Source organism: Spinacia oleracea, chromosome 2 (assembly GCF_020520425.1).
Source record: "Spinacia oleracea cultivar Varoflay chromosome 2, BTI_SOV_V1, whole genome shotgun sequence".
Taxonomy (NCBI): Eukaryota; Viridiplantae; Streptophyta; class Magnoliopsida; order Caryophyllales; family Amaranthaceae; genus Spinacia; species Spinacia oleracea.
Window position 1 is genome coordinate 114,492,142 of NC_079488.1, and position 19,850 is coordinate 114,511,991.

The following is a 19,850-nucleotide window of genomic DNA, read 5'->3' on the forward strand; positions in this document are numbered from 1 at the left end:
TTAAAAATTGAATTTTAAAGTTTAAAAATTATTCATTAATAATTAATCATATGTAAATCAACAATTATTTTATTATCTAATTAAATATATATTTTTAATCAATCAATAACTTCAATAACTATATACTAAAATACACATCATGATTGACACATGTCATCTCTTGATGTGTCTTTGACTCTTATTTTTTAATTTAATTTAATTTAATTTTATAATCTCTACTCCATTAAAGAAACTTTTAAAAAACTATAAATTTTCTAATTTGTTTCCTTCCATATCATAGAACAATATACGGAGTATATTACAAGTAATAGTACTAGTTTTATTTATTATGGCAAAAATCGAAAATAATACACTGCACTATTACTATTGATTTTCTAATATTAATATGAAAAATATCAATCACGTAACATGGAAAAAATTGCAAATTATACACTGCACTATTACTATTGATTTTCTAATATTGGTTTATATGTTACTAATTACTATCATAAAAATATATGATTTTACAATCTTAACAGATGAATTTCAACTGCAATATAAAAATTTAGAGAAATCATTTAACTCTTATGATTCTTAAACTTAACTTATTATCAAACATAATTTCTATTCAATTTTCCCGAAAAAAGTGAAAATAAATTAAAAATACGATGTTCAATTTGCAGTTTACGTACGTATTAAAATTCATGTTTAATTGACCACTTTGAACTAATTGTGTCTTATACAAATACAAAATTTTACTACGTCGTAACAAAATATTAGTTCATTAAAAATATTTCATATTTATAATATTATTTACGAGTAATTATAATACTCCGCAAACAAATTTTAATTTCATATGTGCGTTACATGAGTCCTAAGCTAGCTATTTATGTATTTAAGACGTTTCCCCGTATTTTACAATTTTGAAATTTGAAGTTTCTGCGTATCTCCGTTTCTCCGCTTCCGTTTCCGTTTCCCGTTTCCATGCAACCTAGCTTAAGATGCTCGTATAAAAACCGCCCAAGGAGATCTGAATGGTGATTGTGAATGATATCAAAACGGATAATAAGAACTTGAAGTAAAATTATGAAGTGGGTATATATTAATTAGACATAAACAACACCAAAATAAACCCAGCAGGATATATTTAAGAATTTGAAACCTATCATAACAGAAAAATCGAATCAATAACCCTAATCAATCTTATGAGAATCATATTAAAACAAAACCCAACATAATATATCGAACAATTTAGAAAATTACATTTTTAGATCAATAAAAATACCAATAAAATCAACAAAAAATGGATACAAACTTACAAATAAATTACCGGTAGTAGTAGCAGCAGCAGAGAAAGAGAGGTGGTTGGTAGAGGCGCCGCCGACCAGAGATGGCGATATAACTACAACTACAAGATGCTGCTTTCGTTGTTAGGGTTTTAAGAGGAGGAGGATACGATTGCGGGAGGAGGGGGAGGAGATGCAGAAGAGACGTGACTATACGATTTGCCCGATTTCGAGGTTCTAAGGAGTACAATGTTCTTTTTTTTTTTTTTTTTTTTTGGTGAAAATAGCTTGTACAATGTGTGTTAATTAGTGAATAGCTTAATTAAATGGTTAAAGTTAAAGGATACTGATTTTTTGAAATAATGAAATATGATACATCTGGAGTATAATGAAATTGAAATTGAAATTGAAATTATAATGTAAAATAAATAAAATTAATTGGAAGGAAAAAAAACATCTAACTAGGAGGAGAAGTGGAAATGATGAATAATGGTTGTACAAAAACAAAAACAAAATTGACATGCGTGATCATAGTACGTAAAACATTTTGTTTTAAAATGGTGGGGCAAGTAATAGGTGAGTATGACTATCAATATAAAGGGTATACGAGAATAACTTTATGTTTGACACATGTGATGAGCAGAAATGAAAATAATTTTATCTATGTAGCCTTACTTATTTTATTTTTATTTTTTCAATAAAGTAAGATATGTAATGGGGCAATAACAAATATCCATCATAAATTTTAAATTTTAAATAGAAGAATATGTACAAGCTCTATTTTGGTTATTTTCAATAAATATAGTTTAGATTTAATGAAAAATATATATAATTTTATATTGTAAACCGTGTTATACTAGTTGAAGCCTAAAAAGGACCGGCGCATTGGAGCACTATTAACAAGCGAGAATGGCAGAAATGGGAATGGGATGGTATGGACCTCTTATTGATCTTTCGGCAGCGGCTTCTCACGTGGGAGATTTCGTACAATTCCTTGTTTTTGTTCACCGCTCCAATCCTATTCAGGTCTGCTTTTTTAAAAATTCTTTTGTTCCATTTTTGAAGTTTTACCAGTTTTGATTTTTGATTTGAATATTCCAGTATAAATCACGGAGAGGAAGAGGAAGTGGAAATGGCGGTGAAGTGGTCCGCACAGACATTGATGTCGGTGACGAAAGTCGCCCCCATTTCAACATTACTCTTTGGAATTCCAACCTCGCTTCCCAAGTTTTTGCTGGGGACATCATCTTCTTCCGAAGTCTGTATTGTTGTTTTTCCATCTTTCTTTAAACTATTGTTTTGCTTGCTATTCTTATTACTGATTATGATTCGCGCAGATGTGAAAGTGAATTCATTTGGTAGTATCGTTGAAGCTTCGTCTGTTCACTATTCTTCTATCCTTCGTCTCATCCATCCTTATCATTCCCTCCTTTCTCGTGGTAATTGCTAAACCCTTTCTTTTTACTTTACACTTATTCAACTACCTCTCCATTGTGAATTTGTGATTGTATCCAAGTTCCAACCTTTTTCATATACCACTGTATAAATAATACACTCTATTATAGGTCTTGATGATCTGGTCGCTACTTGTTCAGTTATCGGAACTACAAAGGACAAGCTTACCAGGGTCATACATTGGATTCACCAAACTAGAATCACTCTTTGTAATCAACTCAATTCCAAACAAGTACACTACTGTTCCAGCTTTTTAATACTTACATGTTTCACTGTGTGTTCATTTTCCGGTATACTCTTTATTTTTGTTCCTGTTTTGTTTCATGTCTCTTCTCTATTTGATTGTGCTTCAGTATTAGCCAAAGTTAGGTCATGCATTGTGAATCAGTGAATCCAACTGGTTGTCTGCTGTAGGAATGTTTTGAAATATTGATGATGAACTGAAGATGGGCATATATATGTATTTAATACTAGGTTCCAGCACCACGAAACTGGAAAGAGCACCAAGAGCAAAAACCTCGTGAATGTTTCTCGCTTTCAGAAGTGTTACACCTGTCTAATTCCTGTAAGGTCAACTTTCATGCATCAATAGGTGAACTTTTTTTGCAGTCTCTGTGGCCTGACGCCGAGAAAGATAGGCTGTTCATTAGTAGGAGATTGAATATCAAGACTGACATCATAGTAGAAGATATGATATGTACAGGCTGCCAGCTCTGTGGCCTCCCTTTGTGTTCAGAGTACGATCACTGGATTCTGGTTTAACATTTTACTCAAGTTATCATGAATCTTCACCATTGTTATTTTCTTCTGATGGTGTTGATCTTTCTTGTTTGTTCCAGCTCCACAGGTGTGGGAAAAGACTGTCCATTATATTGTGACAAGAGTTCAAACAGACTTCATACAGTAGGCTTCATATACAGGCCATTTATGGTAGGTTTTTCGAAATGTTTTTATTGAGGGAGATGTTCTGTATTTTATTTGAATTTTGAAAACACAAATTAAGTGACTGAGACTGTCAAGTGCTTGTTCTATAATACAGTAGAAATGCATTAATCTTGATGAGAAAAAAGTGACTAACTGAACTATCCCTAATACGCTGTTTACATGACTCGAAATACACTTGTGTATAAATCCTTATAATGCTGTTTTTATGGATGAAACACAGGTTGTATTATAAAAAATGTCAATCAATCTGTATATGAAACATAATTTTGTAACTGTAAAAAGCTTGATCAGATGTTAAAGTAGTGAGTAATAGTGTTTTGTTTTTGCAATTTAAATTGCATGAATGCTTTTCGTTTAAAATGACATATACTCTAAACTGCAGCTATACGTATGGGACGACTCAGAGCATATACCACTTCATGTTACGAATAAGGCAGCTGAACTCCTGTTTGGGAATATCATCGCTGAAAATGTGTACCTGTCATTCAAGAACCAAAAGGATCATCAGAATCTGAAAAACCCTTCCAAGGAACATGTTAACATACAGGATCATGCAAGAGTTGACCCAAAAGATATTGTGTCAGTCAGCAACATGGGATTACAGAAGAGGAGGATAAAACATGACCCTAAAAGCCCAAACTTGTACTTGATATGGTTAATTGTGTTAAGGATGTTGTTGCTTCAAGGGGAAAATAGCTCTTTAACGTTTGAAGTTCTTATTGATTCTAGCTTGGAAATGGAGGACGGAAGATTTAAAATGTTATCGGTGTCAATGTCATAATTTTCTGAAACGTATGATTTGCCTTTTCAATTGTGTAAATTTCTTTTTTTTTTCCCTAAAGAATTTCAATTGAAACCTCTTTATGCGTGTTAAGATTTGTACTTTATTACATGAGTAGAATTAATTATCTTAATTATTACTTTGTACTGTATTTTAGTTTGATAATAGTAACTTTAAGCTTTGGTTTTCTATCATTGAGAGATATTTAAGTCAACCGTGTTATTATTATTCATGAAAAACGTAAATTGACCAATTTGCCAAGAGAAGTACTCGGGTTTGAATTTAAAAGCCACTTCATTGAACCTAGTGTTGTCCCAAATATCGTACTTGATCATTTTAGGACGAAGCAATTGGAAACCTAAAATATTACGATTTACGAGAGAGAGATGAGAGGTGCAGGAGGACCATTGTTGTGCATCGGAGATCTGCTGTGTGACGTTGGAGAAGCTGAAGATAATCCCCTTATTCAGACACCTTCTTCTTCTCCCCTTTCTGCTTCACCGTCTTCCTCCTCTGATTTCCACCTCGATTTCCAGCCTTCTCGCCTCACTCAACTTTTCCAGGTTTTTTTTTTTTTTATGTAATTGTATATGTCAATCTATGAATTCTATCCAACCGCCCAAATTGGTTGTATTATCGCATTGATCTTGTTCAATTTTTGAATTATTAAGATATTATGTTGCTGAGTTGTATTCTTCAATCTTCAGTCGTATTGCTGTTTGGAAGGACACCTGACTTGATTTCTGGGAAATCGATTCTGTTATTAAATTTTATTAGAATGTCTGTGTATGTCATTGATGAGTTCATTCCACGGATCATTTTATAGGAAAACTATAACCAGTTGAACAAGGCTCTAGCTGGGACGGATCATTCATGGACTTCTTTGACATTGAAGGTAAGCTAATTCAGCTCCAACTCAATTTCTGTATTCTTTCAAGAATCACGACCCACTTATTCGTAATACTTGCTTTATACCTATTGCATTTTCAATTTGGAGACTATTTATTGATGGTCACTTGCTGGGAGTTGGGAATTGGGATTACTTACTTGGTAGTTGGTACCTACTAGTCTACTACCATTTCAAATGGATTCCCAGGGCTTAAGTAGCACTCCTTTGTGTTTATAGTGTTACTTTATTTGCCAGAACTGTTACTCATATATGCTTTCATTGGTTGTAAACTTGTTAGCTCTCAACTGCTTGCATTTCTTTGCTCTGCAAGGGCATGTGTCATCACACTTTGATGCTGTATTCAGCTGACCTACTTTTATTTTCTTGTTTTATCACCCCCTCCTTGCAGCTGTGTACTGCTCTAGATACTGCAAAGAACTTGATACAGTCTGCCAACTCAAACGTCACAGTGCTGTCAGAGAACATTGCGGAGCTTGAAAAGATAATCAAGAAAGAGGATTCTACTATAGCAGAGGTCAGGTCCATTCATAGCTCATTGAACCTAGGGATTCCTCCATCAACTCACAGTGAAACCTAATCATAACTCAATAAGTATCAATCTGTTGTCAACCGTAAAGCGTATACCAACTTGTGCCCCTTCAGGTAGAGAATGTCACAGGATCTGCATTTTTTTTTTGTTTTCTTGGTGTATGAAATGCTCGATTTCTTGCTTGGTGCAAGGTGACAATATGGGTACAGTAGTAAAAGTGAATTTATTTTAAATAAAGGGACTACTACTGAGTTCTATGTTTGTTTAGAATACTATGTATTCCCTGACTTCAGATTATTTTATAAAATGTTAATCATTGGAACTATGCAAATGAGTGTCAACAAGATCCAGTGAAGTAAAACTTTGGAGCTATGTTTTAATCTGAAGTTGCATATCCATCACAAAGTTTTTTTTCCCCTCTCTTGTAATGTATTGGTTTCAAAGTTTGATCTTTTGTTTCTCACAAGATAAATATATAGTTGTGGACGCAAACACACACATACATTGATACATGCATTTATTACAAATGCATATATGTATGTAGTATATATGTATGGTGTAATATTTTTCATTTTCTATGGACTCACACTCACACACATGTATAACTAATGCACACACTGACTCACAAAAAACACAATCACAAGCACAATATGTATGGTATGATATTGTTATTATGTGATAAACACAAGGAGTAAATGAGGAAATGGTTATAGTAAATACAGACGAGCAAGAAACACCCCTAAACACACATGTATAGGCTTAGTTCATTTTCTGCGGTCTACCAGGTCATAACATCGCAGATCGTGATTTTTCAGACTAAAGCCTCGCCTTGATTGCCATTAATAATTAGGGAGACTATTATTGGAGGAACCATTACCAAGGGACTAATTCAGGGGTATGTTTTTCAAAGATGTGGGTTTAGTATGTCAAGAATTATTACAGGAGTAATTGTGTTTGTGTTGTGAGTTTTGACATCAAGGTAAATTTTTAAGCAATTAAAAATCTGGAAAAGGTAGATGAGAGATAAATATACTTTAATTTCTGATGATTAAACTGTAATTAATCAGTTAGTTCATTGAGGAAATATTTGAGATGCTATAAATTGTTCAACCCAGGTTTTCTCTCATTTCATTGTGTGCTCCAAGAGCTGTAATACAAGCTTAAATACTAAGGCTCCCTCTAGGGTTGAGCCACCAGGTTTCTATTACAAAATATGACAGCTAATCATTAGCATATCATCATAGGAAAAGATAAAATAACAGTAACATAGTAAAGGAGCAATCTGGGATCATGTGCAGCTGTCACTTCGTGTGATTGGGCTTTGCTGCATTGTTGGTTGGACCAAGGAGATGGGCTGCCAACCTTCTCTACACTCCATGGCCTTAATTGTTCATCTGATATTCAACACTCCCCCTCAAGTTGAGAGTGAGTTCTTGCTCCCAACTTGGACATGATGGATTGGTGTTGTTTGGTAGGCAGAATCTTTGTCAGAACATCAGCAAGTTGATCTGCAGTAGGGATGTAAGCAAGAGCTATTACACCTTCAGTGCATTTATCTCGAATGAAGTGGCAATCAATCTCCAGATGCTTTGTTTTCTCATGATGGCCATAGCAGCCTGGTTGTCACACAATATTGCAGTAGGACCTAAGTTCTTCATCCCTAGTTCTTTAAGTAGTTGCTTCAGCCATAGAACTTCACACACAGTCATTGCTATGGCTCTGTATTCAGCTTCAGCTGTGGACCTAGCAAATACAAGCTGTTTTTTGGATTTCCAACTGATAGGAGATGCACCAAGTAAAATGCAATACCCTGTGGTGGATCTTCTTGTGGATGCAATGTTTTAGGATGCATCTAGATTGTCTTTGTAGTTCCCATAGCATCTCTAATTCTCTACGCATGTACTTTTGAACCAATAAAACAATAAAAGTTTTGGTTCTTGCAAATATCTTTTGGTGCAAGCTCTCTCACACTATGGTGGACTTCACTTTGGAGTTTTTTGTGGAAGCTTGTGACTGAGAATGATAAATCATATGCTTATAGTGGGGTAATATGCTTTATTGTCATTCATACGTTAGAGAGGAGGTCATCTGTTAGATGATCAAAATTTCTTGTGGGAATAAATTTTTAGTATCTATGTGCTTCGGATTATATCATTATAATGGACTAAATCAAAAGGTTCGTTAACTTTTTTTTGTATTTATTTCAAAGTTGCAAAAGGTCGCTGCATTCTGGATTAATCCAATGGATTTAGCCTTGATACTATCTCGGAGAGTAATCAGAGGCAAGGTTGCATGTGTTGGAGCCTCTTTTTGAAAGCATCGGGGTAATTTTTATATTGGTCTGGATGTTTGAGAGGGGGTTTTAGCTGTCCAAAGAGACATTTGATGGCACTCCTGTAGTACTGTGCGCCTTCTCTTTTTCTTCTATGTTTCGAATTCTTGAGATCTCCATTTTTTTGCTACGACTACTGAGAATGGAGCTTGCTTTGCTGATTGACGTTGTTCTGATGCTAGTCTTTTATTGGTTTTCTACTATGCCTTCACAACACTCGCCTTTTCTGGTTCCAATATTATTTGGAAGGCTAATGCTCCTCTAAAGGAAGGGGGCTTTTGTTTAGCTACTTTGCCAGACATTTGTATGCTTTGTTGAATTACAGTGTTTTCTCAGAGGAGTTTGTTTTCATGTCATGAGAATATGGGTCTGCCTTTTTACTGCTTGGAATTACTGCAGATTGTTTTGTGGGGATTGAAGGGGCTAAGTAGAGGAAGTTGTAAGGGTGCTGTACGCCTGTACATCTATGGTGATTATATGGTGTATGCCTAGGATGGAATTCACATACGAGTATCTTTTTGAGATCCTCTTAGCTATCCAACGTGCTTTGGGCTTAACCACCTAGCTGTGTTGTGGAAGGGAAATAGCAATAGAAGGGATTTTCTCCATGCCACATCCTCAAGTCACAAAACTGAATCTCTAGAACCTTTTCGTTTTTGTACATGAAACAATTGAGAGGTTAGTTCTTTCACTGTCAATGATATTACCATCTTCTATTTTTTTTTCTTTCCGTGCATGTGTTTTCCCAAGATTTTAATTTTACTGAATAGTATTTTACAGCTGTAGTTGGGAGTCATTACTGCTGAATTGCTGATGAGTGATGGCTACTACAGGTTTGTGCTCTGAGTCCAACTCTTGTTTATTCTGCATCATTTTCAATTGATTTGGTCCTAAAAAATTGCAGTTTCACTGTGCTCCAGTTAGTTAATATGTAGTACGGAGTACTAATCAATCGATTTTAAGATTTTCTAAATGAATGTTTAGATTTTTGAAGATCATCTGTTTGGGGCATTTGCCCCTATACACTATTTTTGGGTTGATGTTGTTTTAGTATATCAGGTAATTTTAATATGTCTCTCAGTTGGCATTGCTTCTCTTTCTTTAACGGGAATCCTCATGTTTTATAAGATCTGCTTAGCCTCGTGATTTATGTTTCATTAGATGATGAGGTGGATATTGTTAAAATATGAAAGAGGCATTAGAAAATTGGGTTTAAGGTAAGGTAACAGGAAGGCTGGATTGCTGGAAAGGGTGTAAAAGTTGAAAAGAAGCTGGATTTAAAGCAGTCAATACTCAATAGTTTAAGATGGTCAATTTGTTTCAAATTTTGGTAAATGCTTCAATGCATTGGTTGAAAAAAACTTTGGGAAACATTTGACTTAAATGCAAATGTGATGTGTATTTGTCTATGTACTAGTATATTGGTGGGGTTTTTGTTCTTTTCTTTTGAAGGAATATGTAGGGCTATGCTTAGTTTCTCAATCATCTTGTTTGTTGTGATTTGCCTGTTTTGCAGCCATTAGCTTCAATAAATATTGTATGCAGTGAGCCAGTGAGGAGGCCACGATGCTTCTAATTTGGTTTATAGAAGGGGCCGTCACAGTATCTCTGCCCTAATCTCACCATAATGGATTATCAAACTCAATGTGCAGGAAATGTGTTTGCTAATGTTGGCTTGTATTCTATAATTAGTGTTGTGCAACAAATGCTTTTTCCAATGTTGGCTTGTATTGTAATAACTGGTGTTGTATTTTAGATTGCGAAATATTCATTTGGTCTCAGGAGTCAGAATCACTTCAATCTTCTGAGTTTGATTTGCTATTTTTATAAAGGATCTAGTGATCAACCACCACCTGCTACTCTGGAAGCAGCATGTGCTCATCACTTGAAGTGATAATAATATGTTTCTATACCGTACTTACCGTTTCCTTAATCCTTATATTATGCATTAATCTTTAATCTCCATATTTTTCTATAATATGTTTCTTTAGCACATGAGTTTTATGCTTTTACATACAGGTTGAAGAGGGTTATGCAATTCCAATTACCTTTATTTATGCCTTTAATGGATTTTACCATGTAGACCTTATTTTCTTCAAAAGGAGGGCATTATGGGTGGAATCTGAATCTATATACTCTGTAGTCTGTACTCGTTTTTTTTAGAGAAAAATCAGAATGTGTTTATTTCTGTTTGTTAAAAAAACGTTCTTACAATTCATAAGAGTATGTTTGCCTTAGGAAATTCTAATTTTTGTTGCGCAATAACTTTCACTAGATTTTAGCTCTATTACAATATTTTTGATAAGAACGTTGTTAATTCAAAGCCTTGATGGCTTGCGTGTAAGGTTTTCTTCTTTTGAACTTTATTTGGGTGGAGTGAATAGACGTGAATTGAAGTTTAAAAGAACAAAGATTAAATTAGTAATCCATTATTTCACTATGATCTTACAAGTTTTTTATTTAAAATAAAATATTTACGTTTTATAAAAAAATACGAGTAGATTCTCCTATTATATACCGGAACAAAGATAGTAAGATCGTGATAATGTTATGTACTCCATATAATAAATGACAAAAGACGATGGAGTGCTTAAAGTTAGTTGAGTGAAGTTTGGAACAATTACTTGAGAGTTGAGAGCTGATCTGAGTAATCCCCAAATAGGAGGAGTAGTAAAAAGGTGACGAATAAAATCGTGAAATGCAAAGCATATCCGGTAGCGTCCAATGTACCTGGACATGCTCTCATTCAATACCTAATTTGATTTCGCTGTTTAGGATTCCCAGACACATTCACAGGCTTGCTCGAGCTCTTCCTCATTCAACAATGTCTGCTCTTCCCCCTGCTAAGGATCATCCACTTCAGGTTCTTCTTCCTTCCTATCCCTGGCTTTATTTTAATACTACTCGTATGATTCTTAATTTCAATTTATGATTTAGGTTTTATTTGTATCATTTCCTCAGCTTTTATGCGCTAATTTATCGATTATCCATAGCTACATACTTGCTAATACTTCTTTCATTTCAAATTATTTTTCTGCTAAACCGAAAGATCTACTCGATTCATTTGTTGAGGCGATTCAATTTTTGAGCATGTCATATATTTTAGATTATTTGGATTTGGCTTTGGCTTTGGCTTTGTGTGTCAATTACATTTCATTTTGAATCCAATTGATGGACTATGTTGCATCTTTTGTTGCTCTCCCATCACTGTAGTCTGCTTACAACTGAACTGGCTTATGCCGAGTAATTGACCTTTATTAACTTGGTAGGCTTTGTGCTGTCTTCGTGCCAAATTCATCAACTTCAACTTACATAGTTGTTGGATTGTTGCCATAAGTGGTTGCGGAGATGAAGCATTTTTACAAAATTAGGTACTCATCCTTATTGTAGGGAGTCTCTGTAAAAGCCTGAATACTTGGATACAACTCTTACCTCAAAACTGTTCTTGTAAATGTTGGGTTTGATGAGTGTGGAGATGGGTTCAATGGTTAAAACCAAGGCGGAGGCATAAGGTGGATTGGTCTTTTTGTGTCTTGAGGAATGGAGAAGAGTTTGGAGCATGGAAATGGTTCGACCGGACCATAGAACCCAACATTCCTGCATTGTTTTTGTCCTGGCAGTCCGTCGGATTTCCACAGCTGCTTTCAACGTGGATGTTTCTTCACTGTTGGATGATATACTCATGTAAGCCTTGCTCTTGAGAATCTCAAACACTTAGAGTTTAGGTGAGGGAGAGGGAGTTTGGGGGGAAAGCTTGCATGGCTTGTTGAAAGATTCTAAATCTTTGTTGTTCATCATCATCATGTTCTTCATAGTAAATTGGTGGGTTTTCTCCCGGCACTCTAGTTCCCCCGGTAAAATCTTCTTGTCTCCTTCATGTTTGATTTAATTGCTTAGTGTAGTTCATTGTTGTTGCAAATTAGTTGTTACCATGTGTGTTCCGCTTCCCTCAAGAGTAAAGAGGTCACAACTAAGCTAATCTTGTATGGCTTAAGATGCTGTAATTTTTTCATGTACGGTCCGTGTTCTGCCCTTAGTTGGTGTAAAAGGGATCAATCCAATATATAGAAGACTTATTCTTCTTTCCTTGGTCAGTTTCTAAACAAGTTTCCCTTCTCTCCGTTTGGTTCCGTGATCCTGTTTGGCGAAGGCGAAGCAGTTCCCTTTTAGGCCAGTAGTGTTGTGAGGTTTTGTTACTGCTGCAGTGAAATTATGAAAGGGAATCTTGAATTCTTCCTATTAGAACATGGGAGTAAGACAGCATTGAAGGACCTGTATCGTATGCTCATGCGTCATTGTATAAGTAATTCAATACGGAGTACTTTGCAAGTGTGTCGTACAGTCTGTCCTGTGTGACTCTAGAATACATATTGGTCGAACTTTTACTTCATAAGCTATTTTGCTGCTTTGGACCTTTGGTTCTTCGGTATTTTTATTTGTATGTGAATTTGTTACTATGTGATGATACTTTGTCTTAGCTGCAACATGAAGTATATTATAAAGAAGTATTAATCTAATTTCGATTCTTAAATGACTGAGTGTGGTTTAAATTCATGTATCCAAGTTGTTCTCTTAATAGTTTTTGGTAAATTAACAGGTTGCAAAGCGCTTGGAGAAGTTCAAAACCACAATTTTCACACAGATGAGCCAGTTAGCTATCAAACATGGAGCAATTAACCTTGGCCAGGGATTTCCGAACTTTGATGGACCTGAGTTTGTGAAAGCAGCTGCTATTCAAGCCATTAATGATGGTAAAAACCAGTATGCTCGTGGTTATGGAGTTTCTGACCTCAACTGTGCTGTAGCCGAGAGGTTTAAGAAAGACACAGGACTGGCAGTTGATCCTGAAAAGGAAGTCACTGTCACCTCAGGTTGCACAGAGGCCATTGCTGCTACCATGTTGGGATTGATAAATCCTGGCGATGAGGTCATTCTATTTGCCCCATTCTATGATTCATATGAAGCTACTCTTTCAATGGCTGGGGCCAAAGTTAAAGGCATCACCTTGCGCCCCCCAGAGTTTGCAGTACCTCTTGATGAGCTCAAGTCCACAATTTCAAAGAACACCCGAGCAATCCTTATAAACACTCCTCATAACCCAACCGGAAAGATGTTCACTAGAGAGGAACTTGATGTGATTGCATCTTTGTGCATTGAAAATGATGTTTTGGTTTTCTCAGATGAGGTGTACGACAAGTTAGCGTTTGAAATGGATCACATCTCCATAGCATCTCTTCCTGGGATGTATGAGCGTACTGTAACGATGAATTCCCTTGGGAAGACATTCTCTCTAACAGGGTGGAAAATAGGGTGGGCCATAGCACCCCCACATTTGACGTGGGGAGTAAGGCAAGCACACGCATACCTGACGTTTGCTACTTCGACCCCAATGCAGCATGCTGCAGCAACTGCTCTGAGAACACCGGACTCGTATTATGAGGAGTTGAAGAAGGATTACAAGGTTAAAAAGGGGATTTTGGTGGAAGGACTGAAGGAAGCTGGTTTTAAAATATTCCCATCAAGCGGGACCTATTTTGTGATAGTAGATCACACCCCTTTCGGGCAGAAGGATGATGTGGCGTTCTGTGAGTATCTAATCAAGGAAGTCGGGGTAGTGGCAATACCAACAAGTGTTTTCTATCTGAACCCTGAAGAGGGGAAGAAGCTTGTGAGATTTACATTTTGCAAAGATGAAGACACCTTAAGAGCCGCTGTAGAGCGAATGAAGGAAAAGCTAGAAAGAATTTTATAATTTGTTGAATTATTGATGTTGTTGCCAATTGCTGGAAAAGATGCTTTGATTTTAGCAAGGGGAATGTGCCCGATTTGTACTTGCACTACTTGATCACTCTACTAGAGTAAGTACTCCTGGGTTTGGTTAAAATGTACTAGTACGTACGTCTTAGTGGTAATAAATAAGTTAATACTCCGTAAGAAAGCAGTTTGATTACAACATGGGGGTACATTAGTACATTACTATTTACTCCATGGGATTTGGCAGGGAAGGCATGCTGAATGTGTGAAAGATTCGGGGTACAAGTGTACAACTTACAAGTAGCAGAAACATCAAGTTTGACTCGATACATACGGTAAGCATGGAGTTTGACTGTTTGAGGCAATGCATTACTTAGTTATCTTCCGATACTCGACTAAAGTTGATTCATACTCGTAGTAAATATTACGATTATGAGCTGGTCTAATATTAATTTGATAGTTTTCAAGTATAATTGTAAATTCTGTTCTGTAATGTTTAGCAATGACGTACAAATTTTTTAAAAAAAAACTTATTGAGCTTTATATTTATGGGTGGGAGGACAGAAGCAGTTGATAATTCCCTATATTTTGGTGGTTGGGTTGACAAACTAATACTCCATAAATAGTTTGAGAGATTAATTGAGGAGAAGCAGTACCTTGTCAAGTCAACCAATGCGAATTTTGCAAAAGAGTTGGCCAACTAATACTCTCATTTAATTTACTCCAATACTCTACCCATCTCTTTCTTCTTCTTCTTCCAAGTCAAAACCGACTACAACCAACATTTTTCTATTTTCATTTTCATTTTCATTTTCATTTTCATCACCCAACTTGTACTTTCTGACCTTTTCCTTTACAGGACCTAGACATCGATGCAACCAAATATTTTCCGCAGTCATCCAAATTTTACTACGGAGTATTCCGTATTACATTCAAATCAACGCATAATGTGGAGTACCGAGTATTTTGTTTTCTCATTATACTTTTTCATTAATGCATATTATTTGATCCTACATGACCACTACAAATTACAAATTGTATGAGCACTATTTGAAAAACATACACAAATTTAACAAGATCGGCACATATATCATTGAAGGTTTAGTCAAATTAATAGATCATATCATACTAGAAAATTTTAGATTAGACTCGAACAAAATTTGTAAAGTTCAAACATTCATACTTTTGACTAACATGATAGATGTTTTCGTTAACATTGTTTGGGCTCTAAATTGGCGACTTGCTAGAAATTGGCAAATTGCTATGCAAAACCAATGTGAATATCAAGATTTTTTATTTTTTTGATGAGGGTAATTAGTTTTTCTTTACTACCCGTAAAAAATTAATTATTATATTTTGAAATTTGAATTAAGTTATTTATCATTTAAGGTTGAATTTGAGACAACTTTTATCCAAATCTAAATACAAAGTAGAAAGAAATGAGATGGTCATAGTTGTATGTATACTTAGGGGGGCACAATATAGGTTCACCAACTCCTCCCAAAAAATCAGCATACTAGTTTAGAAAGTTGTGTGTAACTATGATTATTTTAAGCATTATGAGAAGTTAAAAAAAGGTAAGTTGAATTTACAATCTTCTTCTTTATTTTAGGGTACAAAAATAATAATTTGAATTTGATAGTTCAAAGTTGAAAGTTCAAAGTTGAAAGTTCAAATTGAAAGATTAGCTAAATATTGATCTAAAAACTGAAAAGTTGCTTCCCCATAGGCCATAGGCCATAGACCATTTTTATAAGAAAAAAAAGAGAGAGAGAGAAGGCACGTGCCGGAGTGGTACAGTAAAGGCATAAAGGAGTTGAGGTCAGAAATCTGTGAGATCCAACGACCATATCTTCCCGTCAACAACGGAGAAGGCTCTCTATAAGAGTTCATCCTACGGCTGTAAAGAAAGAGTAAATAAGAGCGTCGGATGTAGATCCAACGGTGGACATTAGAGTCTTAGTCTCTCCATTTTCAGCAGTAGAAAACATTGATAAATATAAATAGAAAAAAAAAGAGGGGGGTCCGTAGTCCCGTAGTCCGTTCCAATATTTCAGTTTTCAAAGATTTCAAAACACATCTCTCTCTCTTTCTTCTCAAAACATCTCTGCACTTTCCTTTAATTTCTCCCTCTTCTTGTCGAGCCCTCTTTTTCTCTCACCTTCACACTCTCTTCTTCTGTGATATGTCGCCGGCACCCGTAACCGCCGAGGCATACGTCAAGCGAATCTCCAGATACCGGAAATAGTCTTCCCCCTCTCTCTCTCTCTCTATTTCTGTCTGTCTGTCTGTCTGTCTGTCTGTCTGGAGTGATTTAGGTTTAATTGTTGGTTAAACAAAGAGGAAACAAATGGAGGGTCAAGGGAAGCTGACTCGGAGTCACTCATCCCTTCTTCGCTCGTCTCCTACCATCCGATCGTCGATCCAAAGCTTATCATCGATTGCAGATATGTCGGATTCCGACGACCTTGAACGGAAAGTACACCGCAACTCATCATATTTTAACCCTACTAAAACTAGTAGTAATACTTACAATAATACTCGCTTCATTTCTCTGCTCATCTTTATAACCCTCATACTCATCTTCATTTACTTCAAAACTGATGAAATTTCTACCTCAGAGAATCTGTTGTTAGCCCTCATTTTCATCGCAGTCGTCCTTTTCTACCTGGGTAAGAACCGGGATTTGTTAGACCGCTCTAAATCCTTGCTAAGGAACTTGTACAGACACAAACACACACACAGGAAAGGCTCCAAATCGGTCCAGTGGTACATCGGGGATGAATCTGGGGAAAGAGACAGTGAACACAGGAGGAAAGAAGAAGAAGAGAGGAAAATGATGATGATTTCAGGTATAAAGGAAGGAGTAGAGCTGTATAGCAATGGTGATTTCTACGAAGGAGAATTTCACAAGGGTAAAAGTAATGGAAGTGGAGTTTACAATTACTTTGTAAATGGAAGGTATGAAGGTGATTGGGTAGATGGTAAGTATGATGGGTATGGAATAGAAAGCTGGGCGAGAGGAAGTAGATATAGAGGTCAATATAGAGCTGGTTTAAGACATGGTTTTGGTGTTTATAGGTTTTATACTGGTGATACTTTTGCTGGTGAATGGTTTCATGGTCAATATCATGGTGTTGGGGTTCAGACTTGCTCGGATGCTAGTTGCTATGTTGGCCATTTCAAATTTGGGGTTAAACATGCTCTTGGTTGTTACCATTTCAGGTACTATTTCTCTTTTCTTTTTATTGTAGACTGTGGGCTGAGTAGTAATCAAAAATCTTTCCTTTTTTACATGGATTTCTTTCTTATTCTCAGTAGATTCACAATTTTAATTGATGTTAATAATTCCATTCCAATCGTACTTGGAGTGTTAATTTGAGAAGAATTTTGGAGTTCATACTAGGTTTGGCTGTTTGGTTGTTAAAACACCCCATCTACATACGTTTTGGAATTCAGGGTGTGAATGCCAAAATTCTACAAGCACCTTTTATTTCAATTAAATTTCAATGTGATTTTGAGGTTATTGATTTTTCTAGAAGGATAATTTTATTTTATACGGAGTGATTTGGTTTACTTTATTTGTCTGTGGACCATCTATGGATGTGTCATGATCAAAGCTATGTTCCATCGACCATCACTCATCTAGTTGGAGTGTTGTTTACTGAATGTTTTAATCATACAAGTATATTATTTCTGGTTCAGATAGATTACCACTCTGCTTAGATCATTACCCATGTTGTGATTAGATTAGATATCTAGCTTATTTATGATTGCTATCCTTGTATCCGAATATACTGTGTACTCGTTGAAGTTATCAGCTGAGACTTTTCAACAAGAAAATATCACTAATGTTGTTTCATGCTGTTCAGAAATGGTGATAGGTATCTAGATATCTTAGCTTATTTATAATTGCTATCCGAATCGTGATTGTCGATTGTCATCTGTCTTAATAGTTAATACTGTATAAAATTTAACTAATGTTGTTTCATGGTGTTCAGAAATGGTGATAGGAGGTATCTAGATATCTAGCTTATTTATGATTGCTATCCTAATCGTGATTGTCGATTGTCATCTGTCTTGAAAGTTAATACTGTAGAAAATTTAACTAATGTTGTTTCATGGTGTTCAGAAATGGTGATAGGTACGCTGGGGAATATTTTGGTGACAAAATTCACGGGTTTGGTGTGTACCACTTCGCAAATGGACATTGTTATGAGGGGTCCTGGCATGAAGGGCGTAAGCAAGGGTTTGGGATGTACACCTTCCGAAATGGGGAAGCCAAATGTGGTGAATGGGACAGTGGTTCCCTCAAAACACCCTTACCATCACTAACAGATTCTGTCCTACGAGCGGTTCAGGTAACTCTTAAATCTTGATTTCATTTCAGTAAGCAAGCAAGGTATTTTGATCCTCAACAGTAGTAGTTAACACTTAACACTTGGGGGTGTTATTATCTGTGTTACAGGCAGCTAGAAAAGCGTCTGAGAATGCAATTAACATAAGGCGGGTGGATGAACAAGTGAACAAGGCAGTGATGGCTGCTAATCGAGCAGCAACTGCTGCAAGAGTAGCTGCTGTCAAAGCAGTTCAGAATAGGATGGATGGAAAATCTTATGATACATATGTGTAGTACTACTCCGTATTCCGTAACTAGTAAGATAGGCAGGCTAAAATTGGGTTTGCCCATAGAAAATGTACATTTTTTGCCAAAATTTTCTCGACAAGTTTGGATGACCCTGGTCAGCACAAGCTAGCCGGAGGTAGAGAGATAGATCATAGGTTTGAGGGGTGTTTAATTTGTGATGACACAGTCTGTAGTTTGTAGTCTGTAATCTCTAGTCTGTAGTCTGTAGTCTGTAGTCTGTAGTCTGTAACATGTATATAAATCTGAAAATGTAGATTAAAGAGAGCTGAATATTTCTGTGATAGATAAATGGATAAGTATTAAGTATTGAATTGTTGTATAGCTTACATTATTGACTACTCCCAATTATGATATTCTCAGCTAATACGGAAATCCAACTCCGCCTTATCTCTAATGTTGGAGCCTTGTCTCAATTCTTGTGGCTGGATACTTTTTATTATTATTAAAAATTAAAAATTAAAAATTAAAAATTAAAAATTAAAAATTAAAATTTTAATATACTCCATAATCATAACAGAGACTCTTAATTTTCTTATTTCAATTATTCGATGGGGTGGATTTTGAGTTAAAAATACAAGTAATATCATCTTGAATTATGGGCTACACCAACTTGCAGAACCAACAGAGATCAGCACTGTCTACTTCATCCTCAATTCAAATCGCCCCCCAAAATGATAAATTTGTTTATTACGGAGTACTCGTATTTGGTTGACATTTTTGTTAACAAGAATAATCAACCTACGAGTTAGACTAATTATCCTACCTTAAAAATAAAAATAAAAAGAAAGATAAGATTGCTATACGAAAACAAAATAAAACTCCATACTTTGTAATAGAAAAGGTGACAAATATTAAAAGGAGCTTTGTGGAAAAAATAGGGATGAATGCATCAAAGTTAAAAAGTGAAAAGGTTCAAGTTGAATATGGTAAGGCCAGCAGCAAGCTAGGAGTTGATCATGTGCTTCATTCATATAAATTCTAATGCCTATTTATTTTACATGGCTCCATAATCTATATGCCTATTTTATTTTATTTTACTTTATTTAATTTGATATCAAATACTTATTCATCTGCTTTCAATTTTCTCATGCTCTATGTTTTGATCCAACTCCACTTCTACTGTTTGTCATTTTTCATTTTTGTCTTCTTTCAAATTTCTATTTGAAATCTGGTACTGTAACTATCTATTTATTGCAAGTTTTACTTGTAATTTCTATCATAATTATAGTTA

The 19,850-nt window shown here is 35.5% G+C and overlaps 4 protein-coding genes across 9 annotated transcripts; all 4 read left to right on the plus strand.

Annotated features, from left to right (window-relative positions):
• Positions 1-2,114: 2,114 nt before the first annotated feature.
• Positions 2,115-4,579, plus strand: LOC110795068 (uncharacterized). Of its 4 annotated transcripts, none has more exons than XM_056837944.1 (7): positions 2,115-2,291; positions 2,367-2,523; positions 2,603-2,704; positions 2,861-2,952; positions 3,195-3,457; positions 3,560-3,650; positions 4,048-4,579. In XM_056837944.1, exons 1-7 carry the CDS (start codon positions 2,175-2,177, stop codon positions 4,444-4,446), a joined length of 1,221 nt encoding a protein of 406 aa, XP_056693922.1. In that variant the 5' UTR covers positions 2,115-2,174; the 3' UTR covers positions 4,447-4,579. The 4 variants fall into 4 exon arrangements, with proteins under 4 accessions (XP_056693922.1, XP_021855738.1, XP_056693921.1 ...); XM_022000046.2 differs by having other exon boundaries at positions 3,330-3,457; XM_056837943.1 differs by having other exon boundaries at positions 2,116-2,291; positions 2,831-2,952.
• Positions 4,580-4,742: 163 nt separating this feature from the next.
• Positions 4,743-10,017, plus strand: LOC110795039 (uncharacterized). 2 transcript variants are annotated; one of them, XR_008928561.1, is made up of 6 exons: positions 4,743-5,009; positions 5,273-5,341; positions 5,745-5,998; positions 8,617-8,895; positions 8,998-9,050; positions 9,734-10,017. XR_008928561.1 is itself a non-coding variant. In XM_056837945.1 (3 exons), exons 1-3 carry the CDS (start codon positions 4,833-4,835, stop codon positions 5,931-5,933), a joined length of 435 nt encoding a protein of 144 aa, XP_056693923.1. In that variant the 5' UTR covers positions 4,743-4,832; the 3' UTR covers positions 5,934-6,210. The 2 variants fall into 2 exon arrangements, 1 of the variants encoding a protein (XP_056693923.1); XM_056837945.1 differs by lacking the exons at positions 8,617-8,895; positions 8,998-9,050; positions 9,734-10,017 and having other exon boundaries at positions 5,745-6,210.
• A 746-nt stretch (positions 10,018-10,763) lies between these two features.
• On the plus strand, positions 10,764-14,143 carry LOC110795038 (uncharacterized). Its single transcript, XM_022000009.2, has 2 exons — positions 10,764-11,080; positions 12,815-14,143. The coding sequence occupies exons 1-2, from the start codon at positions 10,916-10,918 to the stop codon at positions 13,967-13,969; spliced, it is 1,320 nt and encodes a 439-aa protein (XP_021855701.1). The 5' UTR covers positions 10,764-10,915; the 3' UTR covers positions 13,970-14,143.
• A 1,754-nt stretch (positions 14,144-15,897) lies between these two features.
• LOC110795037 (uncharacterized) lies at positions 15,898-18,950 on the plus strand. Of its 2 annotated transcripts, XM_056837942.1 has the most exons (4): positions 15,898-17,196; positions 17,844-17,855; positions 18,104-18,332; positions 18,440-18,950. In XM_056837942.1, the coding sequence occupies exons 1-4, from the start codon at positions 16,322-16,324 to the stop codon at positions 18,602-18,604; spliced, it is 1,281 nt and encodes a 426-aa protein (XP_056693920.1). In that variant the 5' UTR covers positions 15,898-16,321; the 3' UTR covers positions 18,605-18,950. The 2 variants fall into 2 exon arrangements, with proteins under 2 accessions (XP_056693920.1, XP_021855700.1); XM_022000008.2 differs by lacking the exon at positions 17,844-17,855 and having other exon boundaries at positions 15,969-17,196.
• The last annotated feature ends 900 nt before the right edge of the window (positions 18,951-19,850 follow it).